The sequence below is a fragment of the Cheilinus undulatus genome, linkage group 7 (assembly GCF_018320785.1).
Source record: "Cheilinus undulatus linkage group 7, ASM1832078v1, whole genome shotgun sequence".
In the NCBI taxonomy this organism is placed as follows: domain Eukaryota; kingdom Metazoa; phylum Chordata; class Actinopteri; order Labriformes; family Labridae; genus Cheilinus; species Cheilinus undulatus.
The window spans coordinates 42,557,739-42,583,551 of NC_054871.1; the positions used below are offsets into that span (position 1 = coordinate 42,557,739).

Consider the following 25,813-nt stretch of genomic DNA (forward strand, 5'->3'; position numbering starts at 1 on the left):
AATATAATGCACATGGCTCCCCATGGCTCTGAGGTTTAACAATAATTAGAGTCTCTTTTCAGACCCCATAAGCTTTTTCCGTCTTCTTTTATTGGAGATGCAGCTGATACATTAGGACTTTGCCTTTGCTCCTGCTCTTGTAAGTGAGCTAAACCAAACCTCCCTCTTGTACCTGATTCTGAGAATACTGCCTGCTGTTAAGTTGACAGAGAGTGAATTATTGTTATGGAGGAAATAAACTAGTCTAGCTTCATATTCTCAAATGGATAAAGTTTGAATATTCATTTGGCAACTGAACTTTCTACAACTACATTTCAAAATCCAGAATTAAAGGTCTCAACTTTTTGGAAGACATAGGCCATTTTGGGGGGTCTACCAATGGAATACAGGAGTTTCATTTGTCTTAATGCATAGGGATTTCAATGCATTCAGCAAAAACCATAACATGCATTTTCCCTGCAGCTGTGCAGCCCTATTACCATCTGTTTCCCCATGAAGAGTTAGCCATCCTGCCAGCTAGTGGTACAGTGGTTGAGCCCTAAGCTCAAGGAAAAGTTAATAGCTGAGAAGCCTGTGATCATTCTGCAGAGAGACAGTTTGCCCACCTCTGCTGGTCACTCTTGTCCCTATTTCTGCCTCCCCCTCGTCTCAATTCTTGGTCCTCCCTCACCTCTCACCTCTTTCCTTGTGCTGAGCTCATGATGATAAGCGCCGGGTCTTTATAATAATACAGCAGGGAGTACATTCTAGACCTGCCCTCTTTGTAAAGTGTCTTGAGAAACTTCGGTTATGGATTGGTGCTATACAAATGAAGATTGACTTATTTTGAATTGAGGAGTTGTCTCAATCAAACCAGCACTTCAAAAAGTCAATTTATTAGTCAGTGTACAGCTGTTTTCCTTAAGTACATGCTTATGACCTGATAAGGGAGAAAAGCTGTTAAAGCTAGTGGGGCTACTAGCCTGATCTGAGTTGGTGTGTATCCTAGAAATCATGGTATGTGCAATGAAGTTTTAGCTAGAATCTAGATGATAGTGCACACTTATGGGTATAATAACACAATAAAACATATCTATCAGCATTTTATACATGTGTGCTGTACACATCAATGTAAGGGACGCAGGAGTTAAAAAAAAAAAAAAAAAAAAAAGACTGAAAAACAAGTTTTCGAAATCTGGTAGGCCACATTTGCACCATGGAATATATTTAAAAAACACTTTCGGTATCATTTGTCCAAAGAGTAAGAATAGTCCAGAAGAAAGAGATAACACTTTAAAAAAAGTTGAAGAATCAGGTGGTAATAAAGGGTAAAAGATGAAGACACAAAGAAAGACAGTACAAAGCTGCTCCTTACCCAGGGCCACTGTGCCCATTAGGAAAGGTTTCCCCATCTGACTGAAGTCACTGCTGCTCTGAAGGCCGACTTCTGACCCCACTGCAAATGTCACCGCCACCTGAGACACACACAGAAAGACACATACACATACACACATTGTATGTCAACACGAGGAATAGAAAAGATAAAAACCACATTCCTGGGTGTTTTTCAACTAGGCTGCCAATCAATCCGTCTAAAATTTCCAGTATGTAAAGTGCTCCTGAGGTCTTCTTGTGTCTCTGCACTCACAGTGAATGGCGCAGGCGACAGAGCAGAGGAGACACAGTTATGTCTCCTCATCCCTGACATGTTTTACATCTTTGGACCCGTGAACATTTGTTTCTCATTTATCTGGGTTAACAAACCTACCAGGCATGCTGTCTGGACATTATTTACAGTGATATTAAAGCACAGTTTTCATGATAATTAAAATATGAAAGGTATGATACTGTAGGTAAATTTGATCATCTATCATTACATGAATACTGATAACCTTTTCATCCCTACCTGGTAATCTGGTACATTATGTAGTAAAATTGTCTTTATCAGTTTGATAAAACATTGTCATATTGATTAGGTTGGTATTATATCTGATGTATCCATTGACATTACGTTGAGCCAGACTGGCTTGGCAGTATGATGTGTATTTATACTATTACTGGTTATTGTTACAAAAAAAAAAAAACTCAATCAAGTTAATCACTCAAATACACTGTAATTAATCATGATTAATCATACAATTAAAATAATGTTTGGTTTGAGATAAAATAAGAACAAGTATGGTAAACTTTAGTTTTTAAACCTTTTTAAACAGCTTGTAAATCACAAAATCTTAATTCCCTGTGCAAAAAAATCCTTAAACTGCAAACTGAACTAACAGAAAAACTTATCAAGTACGAAATAACTTCTGCTGCAAAGTGAATGTAAGCTGTTTGCTTTGAAGCCCCTCAATTTTATCACTAGGGCTAGGCAATTATAGATTAAATTGCAATATGTCCTGCGATTTTCAAATAGCAGGAAAATTGTTTCAAAATTCCAGCTAAATACATTTTTTGAGGCAGAGAAGGTGTTTGCATGATGATTTATACATCACGTAAGCATTAAAGTGTCAATTTCCTCTAGAATAATTTGCGAAAAATCAACCTACTTCAAATCATCTTTCCCTTCAATACAAAAATTCTTATTGAATTTCCAATGAATTAACTTAATATGTAATTCAGATGGATTTGTTGTTTCTTGAGAAAGACATAAGATGAGTAAGTTAAAAATATTTGTTTATTAATTATTAATTGCAGTATTGAGGAGAAAAATCATAATTAGATTATTTTCTCAAATCATTCAGCCCTAGGCGGGGTCTGCAGACTTTGGCAACCCATCAGCTAGGGCAGCTAGCTAGCTGTTGTTGTTTTGTCAACAAATCCAGGTCTATTGCACTCCGCCAGTGTAGCTTGACAACCACAGATTGATCTGTGTCGATGATGCCCTGATATATTTTTAAAAGTATAAAGTAAAACGTTAGAAGGTGTGGTAAGCTAAAAACAGGGAAGCTAACACAGGATTCACGATGCAGGCATCGCTTGCTCGGTTGTTCAAATGCCTTTCTAATGAATATTTTGCAAAACTGACAAAAAACATAACTAAACATTAAGATATGCTCTCAGAGGCATCCATCTGAAGATCTAAAGACACCTGTCATACATGCAAGTTGCGGTGCAGGCTTTTTGTAAGTTGTCATCAGCCTAGATTTACCTTAAATGTGACAACTAACCAGAGGCATAATGGTTCCTTTCACAAAAACAAACAAAAAAGAAAAAACACTACAAGTGTTAAAGACATATTGCACACATAAAGGAAAATGTGTGTCAGACAGCCACATCGATTACAAGATGTGTTCCTTCTTCAATAACTGCTGTTCTGTGTGGAATTGCTCTGAAAGAACATTGAATCAGTACTTTTGTTCCTGATTTTTCTTTACGTGTACCTGAACGGCTGGAATAGCTCTGACTGGCTGTCACATGGAGACCTCTGTTCATATCTGTTTCTTTTGTCTTTAAATAGAAAAAACGAAAAACACTTCAACACGTGAGACTGCCTCAGATGCTCTCCCAAGGCCAGATTCAAAGGGAAGTAACCACATCACACTACCTGGCATGTGAATAAACTAAAACTCAGATCCATTAAATCATAATTTCTTTTCATTTTTCCTGCAGCAAATAAATTCTAAGACTGTTTTTTGAAAGAATTAAAGGTTTATATTTTCTCCCAATTTGATTTACTTCAAGTATTTGTAGATTTTCCATGCAGATCAGTGTTTTTTGGGTAAAGTTTCTGTGTAATATGTTCAGTGGAAGTGCATTTAGCTGGAAAAAAAGCAACATCATCTGAAGCACTCGAGTGCTGTTTGTCCAAAAAGAATGCCTAAAAAAATGAAGCACAACCTTTGTCTTTGAGTGCAAGGAAAAACACTTTGTTGTGTTTTTTTTTTTTCTTTCTTCAAGAGAACAAACAGAAATATGAAAGCTCCAGAGATAAAGACTGCAGTAAACCATTTCACAAGCACTGGTAAGATATGGAGGTTAGGAGAGGAAAAGCCTATAAAGGAGATACGGATGTGCTGATTTGATCTCGGTATCAGACATTAGTCTTATTCTGACTCAAATATATAGATCAGATATCATAGCCTGTAAAAAGTATTCACCCCTTGGATGTTTTACCCTTTAAATGAATTTATAGATCAATCATGGTCAGTTTTATTTGGCTTTTTGACTTAAAAAAAAGAAACTATTTAATTTCAAAGTGAAAACACATTTCTACAAAGTAATGTCAATTAAACAAAAAACATGTAATGTAAAATGTATTATTGCATAAATATTTATCTTTGGCTGCAGTCACAGCTTTGTCTGTGTGGATAGGTCTCAATCAGGCATCCTCAAACTCTGTGAGGTTACACAGGGATCTGCAAGAACAGCCCTTTTCAAGTCCAGCCACAAATTCTCTATTGATTTTAGGTAGTGGCTTTGACTCAGCAGATCCAGAACGTTCACCTTGTTGGCTCTAAACCATTTCTGTGCAGCTTTTAGCTGTATGTTTAGGTATTACCTTGCTGAAAAATGATTATCTTCCTAAGTTGTAGTTTCTTGCAAATTGAATAAGACTGACCTCCAGAATTTTCCTATATTTCAATTATTGTACCTTCTACCTTTACAAGCTTTCCAGGGCTGGCTGCTGAGAAGCATCCCCACAGCATGATGCTGCCACCACCATGCATCACAGTGGGGATGGTGTGTTTATGGTGACGAAACATCTGTCTAGTCTAACAGCCAAAAAGCAGCATTTTGGTCTCATCAGACCAAAGGCCTTTTCTCTACTGGACCATGGAGTCTTCCACATGCCTTTTGGCTAATTCTAGTCAAGATTTCATATGAGTTTCCTTCAACAGTGGCTTTCTCTATACATTTTTGTTGAACTGACATTACTTTGTAGAAATCTATCTTCCCTTAAACTTTAAGGAGATTTTTTTGTTAAAAGGCCAAATCATATTGACCATGACTGAGTTATAAAATCTATAAAAGGGTAAATCATAATCAAAACTGTTTTAAAGGCACTGCATCAGTGACAATGTGCACATCAATGTGGCTCATCTGATGTTGTTCAACCAAAAGCCTGGTAAAAACAATGAAGGCAATTAAAATGAAAAAATGAAACAAAAAATGGGTTTTGATATAAAACACTTGTAGTTACAGTACAGTTTCTTGGGATGTAAATTATTTCTAAAGGTAAGGCACTCTGTCTGGTCTCTACAAGAACATACGTGAACATTTATCAGTTGAGTCCATGGATGTAAAGGCTATGAGCTTCACTACTGATACCTGGAGCTTCTCAATAGGTCTGATTCAAATAATCAATATGGCAATATATCATCACACACTCCTTGCTGATATGTGTATCGATACAGATGTTACAGAATTTCTTTGTTAGTTAACATTAGAAACCAACAGAGGGCAGCAGAGATGTTAGAGGTGGTACTCATGTCAGTAACATGGATCATATACAGTAGGCCTTTTAGACCGGCAGGGCTCTGTGCAGGTTCCAGTTCTGAATCCTGAATCGGCCATCATGTTCAAACCTAAAAAAAAAAAAAAAAAAAAAAAAAAGGTTTGGAATCTAAAAAGGTTGGCTCTTCCTTGCGAATCGTGACATCAGTGGGCATGTCATATTCTAGGCCGTGAAGACAAGTGGAAAATGTAGAAAAAGTTTTCTGCGGAGGAGGCTAAATGTTTGGTTGTGATCTGTGCATTGGCAGAATTCCACGTGAAGTTTGAGAGGAGTACAAGGAAGTGCAAATTATATACCCAACTTGTGGAAGAAATGGTGAAGGTTGGGTTCACGCATACGCCTGACAAAGTAATTCATAAACTCATTAAAAAACTCAAGAAAGAATACTGGGACAGCAAGAAAGACTTGGGCAAAAGTGGAGCTGGACATGGGGATACACGTCTATCATGACCTCCCACTTTGGTTCCACTTAACCTGATGTGATTATCTGGTTCCCCGTAGAGAACCAAGGTTTTGAGACTCCACAACGGAGCCAGAACCAGAACCCTGTCTGTCTGAAAGCATTAATAGTGTCTATCCACTGCCAGCGGGCTAAAAGCAAAGATACTTGATTGTTTTTGGTTTCTTCAAACATCAGAAAGTCAGGAGCTGGATATGAGTCATACAAGCCGTGCAATAAACAAGGTAAAACACTAAAGCAACACTGGTCTTCTTTGATACAGCACACCAGGCAAATTGATTAGCAGTTAGCAACATTAGCCAAGCTCGCCACGCTTATCAGTGTCATCCAACCAGACAGAATGGTACTGTAATGTCCAAATTTCCCTCAACTTCTAAATGGAACCCAGAAATCAAGCAGTTCATGCTTTATTTGTACAGACATGAGTCGTACTGCACCCCTATAAGGAAGGCTTCAGGCAACTGCATGAGGAATGTGAGTAATGCTGTTTAATCCCCATTGGTTCATCACGTAAGCTATGGTGGGGGTTTTTGTGGAATAAAGAGAAAAGTTATTCTTAATAATGCAAGTAGTTTGTAGTAAAGTGAAACCAGAATACTATTTGAAAGTATGACAAAACAAAAGGAAGGATGGGCCAGAGTGGGCCATTTTAAGTTTAAAAAGTTAAATGTTACTGTATTTGCATTTATAAATAGCCTATTGATTATGAATAGAGTATTCTAATCTACTTAGATCTCAGGATCTTAATCTACGTGTTTTACAGTGTAGGATCCTTGAAACTATGCCTTTTTAGCTATCCTCTACATTGAAGAACAGCAGCTTTAGTGACTTAAGTGTAGGAGGTGTTTATTAAGACACACAAATCAATGTGTATCATATGTATTGTATCTTGACCTCTGGATAGTATCGTTAGGCTGTGGGAAATATCATATACTACTCCATATCACCAACAACTCAATATCACCATAAAAAAGATAAAATGAAGGAATGCACAGCTCTGGTTGCTTTGCATATCCAGTGTAGCTGAAACAGGGTTCGCTGTGACAGCAGAGGATGAGTGATGCTAATGCAAGTCGTACGCAGATTTTGGAGCAAATTCATCATGTGTTTAAAGCTGATTTGCAAAGTTGGGAAACCTGATGCTCCCTTACACCTTAATGATTACTAGTCTCATCCTCACAGTGAGGAACATAGGTAATCAACACTGGTATTGGATCTGATCAGTATTAACATCCATAGATGCTCAAATCCCAGGCATTTTATCAGTATTGGAGCTTAAAAAGATGGATTGGTACTGGAAAGGAGGGCAGAATATTCACAGCAAGAAAGACGTGGGAGAGAGCAAAGATGGGAGGATCAACAAGAAAGATGAGGGGAAGGCAGTTAGGATGGTGAAACAACACAAAATTGGACAAAATTGAAGAGGAGGAATAAGAAAAGTGAAAAGAGAAGAGTCTTGGGGAAGAGGACAAGATGATTGGTTGTAATGACTTTTAAGTAAAAGTCCTGTTTTCTGTCTAATGCTTTTAATAAGGACATAACCACCTAGGAGGGCTTTTTAGAAATCATTGAGAAATTGCCCCATCATCTCACATTCAGCAGGTTTCATTAGGGCTTTAGACAAAGAATGGACTGCATTTTACTTAACTACTCACCACACACCCGCAAACACACAGGCACATGCACCATAAACCTAACTGCATTATCCTCTTCTAAATGATTTGAGTACCCTGCACCAGGCTGCAATAACCCCCTGCTGTCATGGGAGCCAGCAGCATTAAAGGTTCAATGACAACTTTATTAGAGGTGAGGGTCTGGAGTCTTAACCAATTATAAAGCCTGAATAAATGTCACGCTAATTATTTCCAGAAAGCCGTGAAATTGTAGTCGATTCTGCGTGAATAATCTACCTTCAAACACAATTCCACAGCTCGGTGCATGAGATTCATTTAAAAGTGGGTGTATGTGTGTTTTGTGTGTGTGTTCATCCACATCTATAAGTGTGGTTGATGTAATGGCTAAAGCTTCATTCAGGCCAATTTCATGATGGCTGAATCGAGCTATTATCAAAGTGTTTTCAACTTAATTTGGGCTTCACACTATCATTTTATTTGGCTCAGATGTCAGGCAAAAAGGAGCTGTGGAGAAGCATTGATTGGATAAAATGACAGAGAAAATTGGACAAAAAGAAGAAAAACTTATTTCAAAGGTGTGAGGGTAAAAGGAGGTGATGCTTTATTTGAAGCCAGTATGAGGAGTAAGTGATGCACCGATGCATCAGTGGAACATTGGTTGATGTAGCCTTATGAATGGTCATCAGCTATCATTGGCAAAAAAAATGTCTTTTGGGCTATTGACAGTTGCTGATGTTTGTCAAATTTTGGAAACAGACAAATGTGAAGTGCATGCTGTTGTAAGAGAAAATCCTAAATTATGACAAAAGCACGGTGAGACAGCAGTCTGGCCAGTTTTGCTGCAATCACCCTACAACTGACTGTCCAGACTAGCTGAGTTCGCAGCGCGCAGCATATACTGTATAATAGGGCTGCAATTGGCCAAAAAATAGTGGGACACTTATCTTGTTGCCTGCTCGAGCAGATTACCACCTCCCTGCAACTTTAAATGCCCAGCAGTTACTTTAAAAACATTATCACACTTCTCTCTCCATTTGAACAACTGACAGGAGTAGTCAGTGCATCAGATTCATCAGCTGTTGACGTAATCAATTTTAGTATCTAACATGATCAGCTGTTGCAAAACAGATGACTTTGCCAGACTCCACTGCTGTCATCAGGCAAATCTATCTTGAAAAGCTCCAACCCACACCATTTGTGCCAAACAGCATGCTTTTCAGACCAATCAGCTTCATTTGAGGAGAATTGAGGCATTGGCTATGGGCGAGGTTCAGCTGTACTAGCCGGTAGCAACTGGTACCTTTTAGATCAGTAATTAGCTTGGATCACTTTTCTGTATGAAATAACAAATAAACACACTTAACACTTACAGCTTTTTTGAGAGAAAAGATGTTTTCGCTCTTTTCCCTGCCTGCTTCAGGTTTGTGATTTTGTTTGTTAAGGGTGGGTGGTGCCAGTGTATCCAATGGCCGTTGCTGCAGTAGCTATTAGTCAGATGAAGCCGTAGTTTCACCACAACTGGACCACATTTTCCTTTGGAACAAGAAATGAGAGCCACACTGAAAGCTTGTCTTGGCAGAGAATATGTTCTTGCAGGTCTACTGACTGGCCTTGGCATAAACTGATTCATGGAATGGCTCTACCTTTCACGAATACGGTGTCTGCTCAGGAGGAGCGCACGAGCACTCTGATTGGCCCGTCACAAATGTGACAGTCGTAACGTTCCTCCCATTACCTTCAGAGATTTTTTTTTAAAGCTTTCCCAGATGAATATGAAATACATCCATGCAGTAGATTTACTAAACAGTCTAACTGGCATGTCAGGTTAGTGATGGCCTGGCTTTACTGGAAATACTGAAAATAAACATACAGTAGATTTAGACATTTTTTATCCACAATATTCCTTAAAAATAATCTCCTTCTTTATCATATCTTATGTCAAAGATTATTTTGCGAGAACTTTGACAAAAAATGATTAAGTGCTGAAAGCATAACTGAGCACAGTGATTTAAATGACAGATATCATTATCATTAAATAAACTATAAAATAATGAAGAAGCACCACAACAATTCATAGTGGTTAAAGTTTTATTGTTTCCAGCTGTAAAAAATAGCCTGACACCTCAGATGCATAAGTTATAAACAATTTAACCTCTGTATGAATAAAATGAATGATAATAAGTGATGTGAATATAATGTCTGTAAATATTTGTCATTGCTATTCCTAAGCCATAACCAGAAGCTAAAATGGTCTGAGGCTCCCAGCTGCTCTTTTATCTATGAGCTGCATCATTATGAATGATGAGGATGTGAGTGTTGTGGTTGTTTTCCAGACTTTCACTTCATTCAAGGAGGAAACTTTTTCAAGGTGGTACTTAAGTGAACACAATGTTGTCATTCTTTTGATTAAACGCACAGATATCCTGAATATTAAACATGGACTGTCTGAATCCATGCGGGCGGGGGTGGACGACGTAAGCCACAGTATCTGTGATGTGTGATAATGGTCTGAATTCCAGCAGGAGCGTGATCAAGAAAAGTGTACCGCTCAGGGCTAAAAGTTACAGAATTCAAACAGCCCTTATCATGGTCGACACTAAAACCTTCCGGGCCATTTCACTCAGTCAGGAACCTGCCTAAGCAAAGAGACATTCAGACACACCCCTTGTTTGTCCCTGGTGCCAATGGCCTCCTAAACAGCATCATACAACTTCTTGGCTCTTGATGTGCTCATTTCAGCATTCATTGGTTGTGTGTTTCAGTGCTCATTGTGTGCGAGACTCAGTGCTTTTTCTTGGCTGTTCAGTTCACAGTGGACTGTTAAACAAACTTCCCCTCAGAGATAATCAAGTTTAATACAAACCTTGGCACTGAAATCTTAATTCACTGCCTTCTACTCAGAAAAGTCCTCAGTGTGAAAGTAGTAGTGGTGAAAAATAGGCAGGAAATGGATTGGAAGATCTATTGTTGACTAGTCTATTCCAAAGCCATTCCCTGATAGCTTTGTTAAATCCTTTATCAACATTTCTAAACACATGAGATCAAAATATGAATATACTGTCCAACATACACGTGTACATCAAAAATAACAGGAAGTTAGACGGACACGTTTTAAATCATACACCTCACCTAAGCACAAAATTGCGCTGATGGACTCATACTGTCCAAACTAACTTTTCCTTGACTATCACTGTACTGGGTATGTCAAGGCTGCAGATGTGAATGATATCATTAAAACTGTCCTAAAAATATCAAACTGCTGATGTGTCAGTCTGAAAGCCATCATTTTGCTTACATTGGCCTTCATCTCACCAGAATCAATCCCAATCAACAAAGCTGCCCTGAGGGCTGCTTACATGTCCCACACTCTGCGTCAAACTAACTCTTATTTAAATCCTGCTCAAAACATCAGTCAACTTCACAAGCTGTTTACTGCCAAGGTTTCTCATTCACATTTCATAAAGTTGACTTAAAAGGGGCTGCATGCACCGATCCAACTTTTGGCTTTTTTTTTTTTTCCTGCAGAGGAGAAACTTCTCCCTGAGGCCAGTGTTTGGAGATTGGAATAAATTATGGACTGCTTTATTTAGGATTATACTCCTGTGAAGAGAGGCAATCAAAGAGACGCCAGCATTGATTTTGTTTTCAGAAGGTTTGGAAAGCCTGATTAATGCCTTATAAGCCATTTCCAAACACTTTAAAGCTAAAAAAGAAAATAGCAAAACAAGGTATTTTTGTTACAATTGTATGTTTGCTTCAACCAATCCTGACACCTGTTCTGGATAACTAGGCTCAATGGGGCTTCCAGATAAGGGATACGGATAAGGGATATCAGAGGATGTCCAACGCTTGACTCACGATACAGTCCACATTATGAGCCATGAGAATGATGACTGGGTAAACAAGGGCATTTACAACAGGACTGTTAGCTGCACTTAAATCAAACCTGAGTTTCCGCCAGGTGGTCCAGTTTGACTGAGTACAATTTAGTATGGTTCGGTGTGGTATCACTTGGTGGGTGGACTGGTGCAGCCACTGAGTGCCTGAAAGCTTGAACTGGTGAAAGGAATTAGTAGGAGGTAAGCAGAAAACAACTTTATTCCAGCTGAAAAGTTTAGTCGTTTTAATAAATACATCTTAATATTGTTAACAGCAGTTGGGATATGCTTATAGAAATGTTTGGAGCACTAACAGTACGTTAATAAGGGCATGAGATGAAGTTGGGCTTTTACAGTAGCTGCCAAAAACATTCATAAAGATATGAATGTAAGCCATTCTCCTCCCGCTTACCTTAAAGGAAAATTAAGACTTTAATTTAGAGCAAATCAACGACCAGTAAAGGTATCTAAGGACAATGGGTTATGTTTATAAGATGTACATATAGTCCTGCAATGTCTGCTTTACAGGTAAAGACCAAAAAAAAGTCTTTTGATATTTATCCCAGATTAAATAAAGTAGCCTTTGTAAATTAAACTTAATAATAATATCTGGAATTTATATAGTGCCTTTCAAGAAACCCAAGGATGCTTTACAAGAACACATAAGACATGGACAAACTATGTGATGGGTAGGATGGGTGTATCAGGTGGCGCTTGAGACGTTTTTTTGAAAATGTCCAGAGATGGAGCGCTACGGATGTCTGCAGGCAGAGTGTTCTAGAGGGAGGGGGCTGCAGGACTGAAGGCTCTGTCTCCAAAAGGTTCGGAGTTTGGTTTTGGGTATGGAAAGTAGGCCAGTGTCTGAAGACCGAGGGTTGCGGGATGGTGTGTATGGATGGAGGAAATCAGAAAGGTACTGAGGAGCCAGGGCATGGAGAGATTTGTATGTGAGGAGGAGGACTTTGTAGTTGAACTTGTCACTGAAAGCTTCTAAAAGTGAACGTATCCGATGCTGTAACAATTTATACAACATACTTCTAAAGTTGAGAGTTTCACTGTGTTAATTTGACACATTAGAATAAATAAAAGTTTAATTTGTGTTAAAATTAAACTAGATTAAGTAAGACAGCCAGGGTATATCAATTTCATTTTAAAACATGTCCCAAGTTTTTGCAGATTGACCAACCATAAAAAAATCTTTTCATCGATTACCTACAGTAAAAAAAAAGATGAATCAAACAGCAAAATAAGGATAATTTATATAAGGCCTCTTGTTACACAACTTGTATGTTTTACATGCATCTCAGATGAAATCAGACCCATATATGACCCAGATTTGTGGCCACATATCAGTGCCCACAGCCTAGGAAACAGTATAGACGCCTGTTAAGTCCAAATGTCCCTAATTTAAGTGGATATTAGTCTGTTATTCTGCTGTTTTCACCCACTTTTTATAGAGCAGACAGCCGAGATGGATAGGTAAGATTGGTACCCCTACAGAAGAGTGCCAAAAAAAGCAGGACGGTATGGGTCAGTAATTTAGGACCCTTTCCAACTCTTGATAATGGAAATGCAGACAAACAGGTACTGTGTCTAGCCAAACTGAACCAGACCACTCAGTGGAAACAAGCTAAAAGACACCTGTTTATTGAGATCTAATAATCTAAAAGTCATTTGGTGTTCGCTAATGGGGTACACGATTATATTAATGCCAAAGCTTGCTTTCTTTACTCAAGGAATGGTTTCTTTCATGTAGAATCAAGGGAAAAAGGACTTTGGTCTTTTTTGAAACTCAACATCACTGTTGAGTACTGAAAGAGTGAAGAAATCGATATTACAAAAATAATGTGGTGTGTTCAGTTTTTATTGGTGATGTGAGACTCAACAGATGAACTGTGGGGTGACTCTAAGTCCAGGGAATTATGGGTTTATGTTTCACAGAAAAGAAAGTCACTCTTGGAAATCATTCAACACTGCTTCACTGGAATGACAGAAATTACATCTGCTCCTAGAGGCATATATCGTCAAACAGACGGTATAGACAAATCTGCCCAAAAGCTCTGCATCTATGTGTGCCCTCTTCATTTCTAAAGGTTTTCATCCTGAAAGAGATTGTTAGTTTAAGCACAATGTGAAAGCAATTTAAAACCTTCCACAGCATTGAAAATATATAAATGTCCCTGAGAAAATTTTGTCTATGACAGAGGCTTTGATGCTTTTGGGCCATCGCTGACTGAAGGTCATACTTCACCCCCTCTATTTGCCATGACATCACTTATTAAATCCCTCTGTCCATCCTCTCTCTCTTCGCTCCTTCTATCTTGGCAGCTCAGGGCCTGGAAACTGCTGTTTTCTTTCTAAGTATACCAAAATAGAAGCATTAATATTTCAGCCATAAAGAGAAAAATCACATTTGCTAGGCCATAAATGGCTGGAACTTGACGATAGTGTGTTTTATTCTGGTGCAGTCGGCCTTGTCTGCCCGGCTCTCTCTCTCTTATTGATGCAGAGAACAGGGAATGGCTCTCAGTACCCTGCTCCACAAGTGAACCTCTAAATCTTAACGCCCTGCTCTGTTTGGGTCTTAGCTCTAGGACACATTTCTTTCATACTGTGTGTGTATGTGTGAGCAGGCAGATAAATGTAAGCTAGTTTCTGTGTAAATGTCTCCCCCTATGGGGCATAGATGAAAAGACACTGTCCCACAACAACAGCAGTAACAAGATCTTTTTTTGTGGAATCATACCAACACCATTGTGTGTAGTTAGTGTATGCCTGTGTTTGTTCATGAAAGCCTTTATAGGTACCAATGCAATCTAAAATCAATCCAAGTTTTTCTCATTTTTTCAAGGACAGAGGATCCTTCAAGGACTCATAAAGGTTCTGTTGACTGCATGCTGTGCTGGAGGGATGAAGCCATTGATCTGATGTTGGTGCATCGACAGCTGTTTTAACACAGCCTCAACATAACAGCATTGCAAGAGAGAGAGGGGAATGTGCTCATTCAAAATAAGTCATTTTTTTCTGTGTTTTTTCATTTAAACTCTACATAATCCTCTACCTGATATTGTTTTTATTCACAAATGTCTTTAATCTGCCCTTGCTTTCTCCATTCCCCCACTCCGCTGGCCTCTGCACACAGAAGCCCACTCTGCTTACCCTCTCTCTGCTTCTCTCCCTGTATGAGCCTGCTCTGAGTTTCGTTACCAGCAGGATGTTTCATATTACAAAAAGAAATCCATTTACACAACAGCAGATGAGACATGTGGAAGAGGCTTCTTGCTAATGACAGTGTGCATCAAAATGATCCCAACCATCTTGATACATAATGGCATTGGCACCAACCCAGCACACTTACAAGCTTTAATAAACTGCATAAGTAGGCCTACATTAAACAGAAGAGGTTGTACCACATTCTGTGTATTTACTGGAGGGAGGTTATTCCACTCGCTCTCTCTCTAAAGTGTGCGTGATTGTCAGTAAAACCTCCTCGGGACTGCAGAACAAACAGGCACACAAGGGTAAAGCAAGGGTAAATCAGACAGTTTATCATCGATGGTGATATTTTCTTGTATGGATGCAAAAATAAATCAATAAAACTGCCCAATCAATGTTCTTTATTCAAAATGAAACACCCAGACAGGAAGTCAAAGTCTTTGAAGGGATATTTCAGTATTTTTGAAGTTAGGTTGTACAAGGTACTTGGCAATGCTAGTGGCAAACCTTAAAGAGGACCATATTTTACCTTTTTAAGACAAGTTTATATTGGTCTCAGAGGTCCCCAAAACATACCTGTGAAGTCTGTTTGAAAAACACTCTAGTATAGGATTTTTGTATGTCTAAAAAAAAAAAAAAACCCTCTGTTTCAGCCCTGCTCAGAACAAGCTGTTTCTGTGACTGTGGCAAGCGGCAACCTCTAGACCTGAAAAATGAAACCAATGAGGAAGTGCAAAAAATTGCAATACAGCGAGTGTGCACTGAAGGCTGGCTACAGGAACACCGGAAGTCCAATCTGGACACCTGTTAAAAAGACGGTTTTTACACTAGAAATAAACTGGTATACAGCCTGGTTCAAAGAACCAAACGTGTCTCACTAGCTAATGTCTTCATGTGCTCTCACTGTGCGGGAGGTAAACTGTTTTGTACCACAATGGTTTAGATTATATCTAGGAAAAGCCTCACTGTGGACTGATTGGAGCGTCTAATATGATAGGGTTAGACAGATAGCTCGACAGGCAGAAGCTACATTCCTGCCAACCAGAATGCTAGCTAGCTGGCTGACAGGAAGTGAAGTTTAGAGGGCATGCTGTTAGGTTGATCCAAAGTTCGGTTGAGACAGTGATTTCAATATGGAAGCCGCCGTGGATTGGCTTCAAGAGCTGTTTGAGTCTGCCTATTCTAAGCAGAGGGCTGACATCACACAGGGTTTGTCCAATTCTTTCTACAGTCTATGGTCTGTGGCTTTAAATGTTACTGAGCTGTCTGACTCCGCCCCTCTCAGGAAATGGATGTGGCTCTCCTTATCTTAGGATCAGGAGAGGAGGGCGGAACTTTCTACCAAGCAGGGAGGGCTAACCGAACCTGGGGGCGGGGCTTACTCCCCACATGACATCATGAGAATGGCTTGTTTCAGCCCACATTCAATTCAATTCAATTCAATTCAAACCTTTATTTATTCTCGAAAGGACATTGAGGTATCCCTCATTTCCAATGTCAAGCACATTAAAACAAGCAAGAAAAAACAACAGTCAGAACCAGCAGAAATCAACTAAAACAATCTCAATTGGAAACAAAATGACTGGAAACCAAGGTCTTAAACTCTGCAAGAGAGGGTAGGACTTCTCTGATAGGTGGAGAAAAGAGGGGAGGGAATTGTTTTTTTTGGTAATTGAGGGGACTGTTGACAGGCCAGGGACACATATTTACATATATAAACTGATTGTTGCATGATATGTCCCCTTTAATTGACTTCAGTGAGCATTGCGCCTTGAAGCATGACTCACTGGAGGAAGCTGGGCTATAAAGCGCTATCTAGTGAGTTTAAGGTAAAAATGGGAGAAAAAACAATGTTTGCTCATTTGTACACTATTCCAAAAACCAGAAAGCCTTGTAGGCTTCATCAGAGGGAACAACAACAAACCAAACTAAAACTAGTTATGTTTTCATGACGTAAACATATAATACATATATGTAGCTTGTCTTATTATCAGCAATTAGAAGAATAAAGCGACAGCCATAAACTCACTCACATGACAGATTTCCATTCAGCTCTTCTGGTCGGGGTCAGCTTTTTCAAATAAGCTCCAGAAAGTTAAAGAAGGTCCGTAACACACCAACTCATAAGGCAGGAACTCTGGATGGGGGCAGATGCAGGCTGAAGGCATCTTTACCCCCTATCCTTGATCAGAAATGTCCTGAAGAAATAACTCTCTGGGTTCACTGGCGTACAGTTTGCACACCTACAGCTCCAGGTAACTTAGGATCTCTCCTGCTGAGCAGTTTTCAATGAAGTTTCTTCCCTCTCTTATTCAGTCTCCATATGTAGATGTTCTTCCTCTCTGTGCTCTGGGTGGTAAAAGTATCCCCTCATATCCACAATAAATCACACAGCATCGTCACTTGAGTCGAAATCGCTTATTTTATTTTTGTTTTAGCTTAGCTTGTTGTTGCTGTCTCTTTCAAAGCTGCTGATCAGACACACTGAGGTGGACGAGCATGTAGCTGGTAGCCAAAGCTTGCATTGCAAAATAATACCAAACACAGAGGCTTTCTGGGTGAAAATAAAATTCTTCTGAACTTTTGAATTTAGCGTACAATTGAGGCAACATTGTTTTTTTGTCCCATTTTTACCTTGAACTCACTAGATAGCGCTTTATAGCCCAGCTTCCTCCAGTGAGTCATGATTCAAGGGGCAATGCTCACTGAAGTCACTTAAGGCTTTTGCCTCTACAATTCCAAGTACCTTATACAACCCAACTTCAAAAATACTGAAATATTCTTTTGAAGACTTTGTCTTCCTTTGACTAAAGAGCATTGCTTGGGCAGTTTTATTGACTTTTTTTTTCAATCCATACAAGAAAATATCACCATCCATGCTCCAATATTTGATTTACCCTGGCTTTACTCTTGTGTGCCTGTCTGAAATCCCTCTGAGAGGAGAACACTTATTTGTGTGAGGTATTATTCTTCCAGAGTTATAACTTCTAAAACTTGAATTACTGCCTATAATTGCAGTGACTAATCCCGAAAGTTATAAATAAAGTTGGGTTAAAAGTCAGCTTTTGTAATGACATTAAACCAATGCCCAGACTTTGTTACACATAAGGGGTCTTGAAGAGTAAATGAGGACAGTGCTAGTTGTTAGGAAAAGTATGTGTTAATCATTTCTGTTGCTTGCATGCATCATCAATATTTGCCTCCATTTAGAGCCAAAAGAGAGGCTTAAGAAGGGATATGATTTGACCTGTCAATGAAGAATAAACTAAGAACTCTAAAACAAACAGCCTCCGGGAGCATCCTGAGGCTCATGGCCATCTGGAATTGTGTGAGTTTACTATATTTATGCTGAATTAAGATATCATCCTGTTATAAATGGCCATGTTTAGATGTATTCCCCAGTGTGTAAGGCTTTATTTAACCTTCCAGCCCTGGAAGGTTTGTAAAGGTAGACAATCTTATTCAGTCTGAAAGAGATCTACAGCTTGGGAGAAGATTTATTCTCCAGCATGACAGGAACATGAAGCATGGGTTGTTGATGTTCATTGCATTAAGGAATGCATTCTGTTGTGCTTTGATTGCAGCTAAAGGTTCATGTACTAAATACTGACTTACGAGGGTTAGCCTAATATTTATGCAGTCACATTTTTGTAATATTATAATAACATTACTTTGTAGAAATCTGTTTCCATCTGACAGCAAAGATTTTTTTGGGAGGGGTGGCTCAAAAAGCAAAACTGTATTTACCATAACTGTTTAAAAAATCAATAAAAGGGTAAAACATCCAAGGGGAGAATACTTTTATAGGCAGCGTATGACTGATTGTAATCTTGATGCCTTTCACACGCCAAAAAAAAAAGGTAAAATCCCTTGATAAACATAAATAATGACATGTAAGAATTATATATACAGAGAAATGAAAAATGGGCATATGCATCAGACAGTTATTTTAGTGTAATATGGCAGGTAGTACCAGACACTGGGCATCAATATAGGCTTTGGCCTACATCCAAAAAGCAGATGTAGCAGCTATCAGTACACATCTTTGATGCAGAGTAACCTTGTAGAAAGTGATGGTGTTAAATGTATTCTGGCCCAAACCTAAAGACTTCCTTCCAGAGCTCCTGCTGAGCAGCTGACACTCCCTGATGTTTGCAAGCACTGACCTGGAAAAACCCCAAACCACCACACACACAGTGGGAGCTCCGTAAGTACCACGGCTTCTGCATGAGGTGACCAATGTACGACACCACTTCCATCCATTTTGCCAGCATGACTTCTCATGCAAACACAGCAGTTAAGGCGACATGACATCCATCAAAAATGGCCAAAGGATATACACTTTTAGAGAGTGAATAAAGACAACGCTGAAAAGTTTATAAAGTGTGAAGTGTGAAGGTGAGAGAAGACTCTTCAAATATCTCCATTTACTTTACTCTTTTATAAGACTGACTGAAACATGCCACAATAAACAGTTAACTGCAGTATTTTAATTTTTCATGATTACTTTTCATAATGTCCTTTAACATTTTGAGAGGAATGTGATATCCAAGGGCAAAGAGGTCAGCATCGAAACACACTGCATGTCTTCATCTAGAATACCTGGTAGAAACATTTGCTAAAAAAGTAGTGCTTTTAAGGGTAAAGAAAAAAGCTTACCGTTACAATGAGCAGGATTCCTTTCAGCAACGTAAGCACTGACGTGATTGGCTGTATGACAGTGTGGGCGAGTAATATGGCAAGAGTTAAAATCCAGGTGAAGATTGGGATCACGTAGATATGGCTGTGGAGAAAAGGAGATGAAGAGGTTTACTGTTGAGATGAAATTCTTGACCTGGGGGTGGGTTACTGCCTCCTTCTGCTGCTGGCTTTGACAAATGATTTAACTACAAACTTTCCATTAAGCTGAAATTGACACAGAACTAATGAATGGGACACCTTCTGTCCTGACCACAGAAATAGATTTTCAGAACTGGACGAGGCGCCAAGTCTGATAAGTGACATCAAAGCTTAAACGAACTCATTCTTTTTTACAGTCAAGTCCATTCTTATGGATCTCAGCAGAAAAAAACTTCTTCTCGCTTTATTTATCACCTCTGAAAAGAAGAGCTGTCAAATGATTAATTCTTGCAATTATGCGCTAAATTTCAATAGTTTATCGTGATTTAGCACATTTTGAAGTGGCATGTTTAGAATTCAGTGATCGTGCAGATCAAACCACAGTTCTTAAGCCCATATTGAGAAAGTAAATTCTTACTGGTGCATTCATTTGTAAATCACATGAATCAAAAGAAAGCTGTTCATCATCTTGACTTTCAGATTGACCATTTTAGAGCTGCAGCAGTGTAGTCTAAAACCACAGACTCAGAGGAATCTGATAGCTTCAAAAAGCTTATTCTTATCAAGAAGAATGCAGGATTGCATCTACAAAATGACTCAATGAAGCCCAACAATTCCTGGTTCATGTGACAGCATTTGACCTTTCTCTGTGTAAGTAACCCAGCTAAGGCTAGGGTTGGGTATGGCTCTGGATTTTTCCAAAATGGCGCTAAATCAGTACTTTTTAAACCATGCCCATGCCTAAATGGTGCTTGAATCATTTGAGAGAAAAAAACTGCTTTAAAAGTTGGCAGCTAGGGGCGCCACATGTACACGGTCGGCCCGGGTTCAAATCCGTCCTGTGGCACTATCCTGCATGTCTTTCCCCGACTCTCTCTTCCCTGTTTCCGATTCTGTCCACTGTCCTCCTCTGTCAATAGGGGCATAAAACGCCCAAAAATAAATCTTTGAAAGTTGGCAGCTAAAAAAAAAAAACTCTTTTTATTGTAAATGATTGAGAGGTAAGATGCCAAGAGATCATATAACAAAAGAAAAAGTTGTAACTTCTCCATATGACATATTTCGTGCCTTTCGGTTGGATTAGCATGGATCATGTCTGGGTGGTGAGGTACCGAAGTGAGACACCAAAATGTGTCTTGTAATTCCAAACAGTAGGTATCAGATGTGTTTGTACTGGTACTATGTTGGTACTGATGTTTTTATACTAATTTCTATGGCTTATATTTTGACTTAAGGTTTTCCTGAAGAAACTGTTCTTTGTTATACTTTGTAATACATACGGTCTTAACCTAAGGGTACTTTAATTATTGTGTCTACAAACACCTGATACCTTTAATTTGTGTCTTCTCATGAAGCATTTTACTTTTGACTCCTCCACTGGGCTGAGAGGTGTTTTCCAGGCTTTTCTAAAGTAAAAAAGAGATATTTAAAAGAAAAATGGTGTCCTTACTTTCCATCACTGTTGAATCCAACTTCATCATCAGATGGATTTGCCTGACGACAGACTGGTACATCCATCTGCTTTGCAAGGTTAAGCAATTCTAGTGTCTGACATTAATTATAGCCAGATTCTGAATTATTTTGTCTTCTTAAACATCCATTTACTAACACACCACACACACTTTCTGACCAGTAAAAACATACACAAGCAGTCAACTTTCATTTCCAAATGTAAGAGAGAATAAAAACACTAAAACTGTGTAGTTTGATGAGGAAAACCTTCTGTAAACTCCAGCCCTATGAACAGCTTTCCAAACAACACACCTGTGATGTGTTCTCATTTACAAAAGCAACATCTGGTGTGTTAGCTCTAAGGCTTGAAAATACATCAAAATGCCTGTTGCACAGTATGAAACACAGAGGACAACCAAGGACTGTTCACCTATTAACAGAGGCAAAATGGTATCCAAGCAGATGCCCTCTACACAGTCAATAATTCTGCAATATACTCTACTACTCATTCAACATAGGCCAAGTCACTACAAAACAAGGCCACACCCTAGCTTTCCATCAGTTTTAACTGGTTTTAACTGCATTCATCTTTTGTGCTGTGTTTTACTCTGTTATGATTCTAAACCCAAAAATCAAGTCTCAGAGTGAACAGTGCATTTGAATTTGTGCAAGGCCTTACTTGGTTTCAGTGATGGTTGAGAAATATAAATATGCGTTTTAATTTCTATTGAAATACTGAAAACAAGAAATAAGACACAATTCAAAGTGGCTGTTTGCTCATTGTTTTGTATGTGTTAACTTTCACAAGTAAAATAAATATATCCATAAAGTTAACCAGTATAAAACAAGGATGAGTTTGTATTTATTCTAATTAAATTCATGGGAAATAAACAATACATAAAGGCTTCAAGATCAAAATTCTCATATTTGACGATAGAAAAGAGGGAAGTTTTATTTAAACCTTACACTCTGATGAAGGAATCTTTAGAGCTCATAATCTAGTCCCTGGGTTGAAAATGAATCTCGTTAATGTCTCAAATCTTGCGGAGCTCTGTGGGGTATCCGACACTATTTTACAGCAGCGGAACTGAGAGGAGAGTTTTTTTGTGCAGAGACCTGCAGTAACCTATTGATTGCCTCCCCAGGGGAGGGGGGAATAAAGGTGGGTTATCAAAAGGAGGCTGACCAAGGTTTTTTCACTCCAGTAACCCTGTCTTTCCACTCCCAAAGTGCATCGTAGCATCTCCCCTGGCCCTGAGCAGGCCGATAATGAAGCACCCAGGCGTGCCAGTGAAGCAGTTCAACAAACCTGCCGAGTCTGAATAATATAATTTGGGTTAAGTATTTACTGAGGCATGACAAAATAAATTAGTCCTGTTAACTGATAAAGGTAATTACAGGCTTGGAAGAGGCAAAAGGAGCTAAGCAGTGGGGGGCGGGGAGACAACAATCACTTGAGGAGATGGCTAACAGAGCTGCATCGATTCTCGCTTCAGTTACTCCAGAGTGTAGGAGGAAAGAGTCCAAGACTCCTCCATGCTAATACGGCAATTTTCAGTTTGATTACTACGGTGTTATCACACAAACATTCAAGCTTGCATGTTTATAAATATATATTTATGCTGTTGTGTTTCCATGGTGACAAAAAGGTGCAACATACATCATTTTCAAAATAAGAGAACCAAACCTGTCAGTTTAAAGGTGACAAGTCATTAGTGCCATGATTTTTCAACAGAAATGCAGTTTTTTATCTGGGAAAATGTTATGATATAAAAATGTCAGCACTGCAACATGAGTTCAAAGAAGTTCCAGCACACCATCTTGCTTTTTGCTGGAATTTACATTTACAAAGTTTTATTTCAAAAGACGCTCTTGCAATGAGCAGCCTCAGAACAAGAGCAAGGGGGTGAGGGGTATTTTTGAGAACAGCTGTCTGGCTTGAACCACATTAAATTTGGACAGCTTATATTTTCATTATGAGATGACAAAATGAAATCAGTGTATTAAAGGAGACATGCAGCAGCTGACTTTTCCCCCTCTGTTTATCTGGAGTCTGCAGCATCAGACAACACTCACGCTACCTCAGCCAGAACAAGTTTAATGTTTTTCATCCGTGAACCATCTCATACAGCAGTTGTATGCAGATAAAGATGTAAACGTAGTTGGCAAACTAAGGGGAGAGACCCGTCCTGCAGTAGCGTCTGTTTGAAATACAGTACAGCATGTCCACACAGCCAAGAGAGGAGAGGATATCCTCTTTCCTAAAGCCACTGCTGCTAGTTAGCTAGCTAACAGGTGTTGAGGGAATTTCAAAATAAAAGTGTAGCTTGAAGCATCGATTTAGATCAGTGTTTTGACTTTCCATCAGTCTGCTTGGATCATTAAACAACCAATCGATGTATCAATATTCATCGATGAATCATTACACCTCCAATAAATAAGTAGACATATAGAAAATAGCTTTCTATACATGTACAATAAGGACACTGGAACAATATAAACTTTACCAAAGCTTATTTAGACAGGGGAAGGCTAAATTTTATGTGTGTGTGTGTGTGTGTACATATATATATATATATGTATATATATACATATATATATATATATACATATATATATATCTCCAGCGCCAGAATGCCCCAACTGGGGTGAAGAAAGTGTTCCATATGCTCGCCTTCTTGGGAAATGTATGGCCTTAAGAGACAAGTTTAAAACCCACTAAATTTTAAACAAATCTTTAAAAAAATTACGTAACATTTGGTGGATTTTTTCCCACTATATGTAATGTTGTAATGTTTTAAGATATGTTAGGAAGTCCTTTGTTTGTACATATACTGTCTGAATTCTGCAGTCATACCTGATGTGGGTGGTTAGACCGAAATGTTGTTTGTTTCAATATCAACAAAAAGTGAGACGTGTGCGGAAGCGTCTGATTTTTTTGTAAGCCTTTCTTTCAGATGTGCAGAGACCTCTTCAGCAGCATTCAGCAATCTAATTATTTTACTGTATTAAATAATATTTAATGTCAAAATATTTCTAATAGTAAGGACTACTGTCTGATTAAAAATAAGGACTCTTTATTCCAACTGTACTGCAGGGGTGGAAATTACATTTAGTCAAATAACTGTAATTGAGTAGTTTTTTGGGGGTACTTGTACTTTTTTGAGTACATTTTGAAATCAGTACTTTTACTTCTACTTCAGGAGGTTTAAACCAGAGTAACTTTACTTCTGTGAGTACTATACTCTTGTACTTCTTCCACCTCTGTCGACTACACATAACAAAAACTCTAATGTTGATATCTCTTGGTAAACATGTCAGAGTTGGTTTGAGCTCCTGAAGTGTAATTTTAACTTCATTCTGAGTAAAATGTTCTTCAGTGTTTGACTTATTTGACAGTGTTGATCCAACAGTTTTGGTTCAACTCTATAAGGACTCAACTGATCTAAGCTCCACCACTGCCGTTACAAATCTGGAGGGATGTGGTAAGGCCGCATCATGGCCTCTGGCTGAGTGTTTAGATGTGTTTTATAAGTTTTTGTCATGATCCAGATATTGATTTGTCATGTTCCTGAGTCTCTATGGTGTTTTCCTTTATTAGTTCTGTGTTTTTTACCATGTTTCTAGTTTTATTTTGAATTTAGTTTTTGTGTGTGTTATTGTCCCTGTTGCTTCTAGAGTTTTCTGTTTTTATATCCTCCTGTTTCCTTAGAGCTTTTTCTAAGTTGTACTTTTGGTATTTTGTGAGTTAGTTTTTTCTCCTCCCTGTTTTGGCATTTGTATCCTTGTCCCTCCCTGTGTTTTATGTTTCCTTGTTCTTTTTTGAAGTTTCCTGTTTTATTTTGTAGTTGCCTTTTTCTTGTGTGTGATTCCAGTTTTCTTCCTGCCTTAGGTTCCCTCCACTTTGATTACCCTCACCAGTTTCACCTGTGTCTCGTTAGTCACACCTGTCTCTCTGTCTGCAATCCCTCCCTGTGTATTTAGGTTCTGTGATTCCCTTTGTCTTTGTCAGATCATCTTATGTCTTCCCCGGTGTTGCTCTGTGATTCTCCTGAGTTTTTGTTTTTTGGGACTTTGAGTTTTTGTTTCTTGTGGACTAAGTTTTAAGTAAACTTATTTTTTCATTAAATCATTTTTTTTTCTGCATTTGGGTCCTTCCTTTTGGTTTTGCATTTTTGCCAAATGTGACAGTTTTTAGTCTTGTTTGGATGTTACCTGTTGTACAGTGATCCCTGCTGGGATTCATTTGCTCATGTGTCCAGTGAATTGTTGTTCTAATGTGAGATTCATTTGCACAAGTGAAGTTTAATCACATACAGTAGAGGTGTGACTTTATCTGAACAACCTGATTGGAGATCTATTCTCTTGTTGTTCTTGCCAATAAGGAAATATCATATTTTACCACACAACTCCACAGTAGCTACTCAGTTCTCATTTAAAGTAAACTTTAAATTAAATACTTTTTACTTTGACTTGATTGGATTTACTGACCATTACATTTAGTACCTCTATTTTTACTTGAGTGCAATAGTCGGGTTGTTTTCAACCACTTTTGCATGAGTGACTAGAATTTAATCTGATTGCATCCCATTGCACTAAACAGAACATAGAAAATAAAGCAAGACAGATCATATTGTCGATGTTGGCACTGTTTTGCTGCTTTTTGAAGAATAAAAGTATGAGGTATAACAACACCCACTCTCTCAAAGCTGCCTTAGGACAACTCCAAAGCTTCTGCTAGCACATTTAATATGTCTTTATTTTCCCACAAAAAAATTAAGCATTTTAAGCTAGGAAAGTCAGCTAACATGTTGATGTCTGCAAGTGCAACTGCTTATTCATGCAGATATCTCCTCAGCCAATCACATGGGAGCAAACGGTTCTGATGCAAAAGTTACTG

General features: G+C 38.6%; 1 protein-coding gene across 1 annotated transcript in view; it reads right to left on the reverse strand.

The window, feature by feature from the left end:
- si:ch211-51h4.2 overlaps positions 1 to 25,813 on the reverse strand; it is a 104,946-nt gene that overhangs the window by 39,458 nt on the left and 39,675 nt on the right. Inside the window, exons 8-9 of the mRNA XM_041790470.1 lie at positions 19,282 to 19,405; positions 1,355 to 1,454 (exon numbers count right to left, since the gene is read on the reverse strand). Coding sequence (XP_041646404.1) covers positions 1,355 to 1,454; positions 19,282 to 19,405 — 224 coding nt within the window. The remainder of the gene's footprint in view (positions 1 to 1,354; positions 1,455 to 19,281; positions 19,406 to 25,813) is intronic.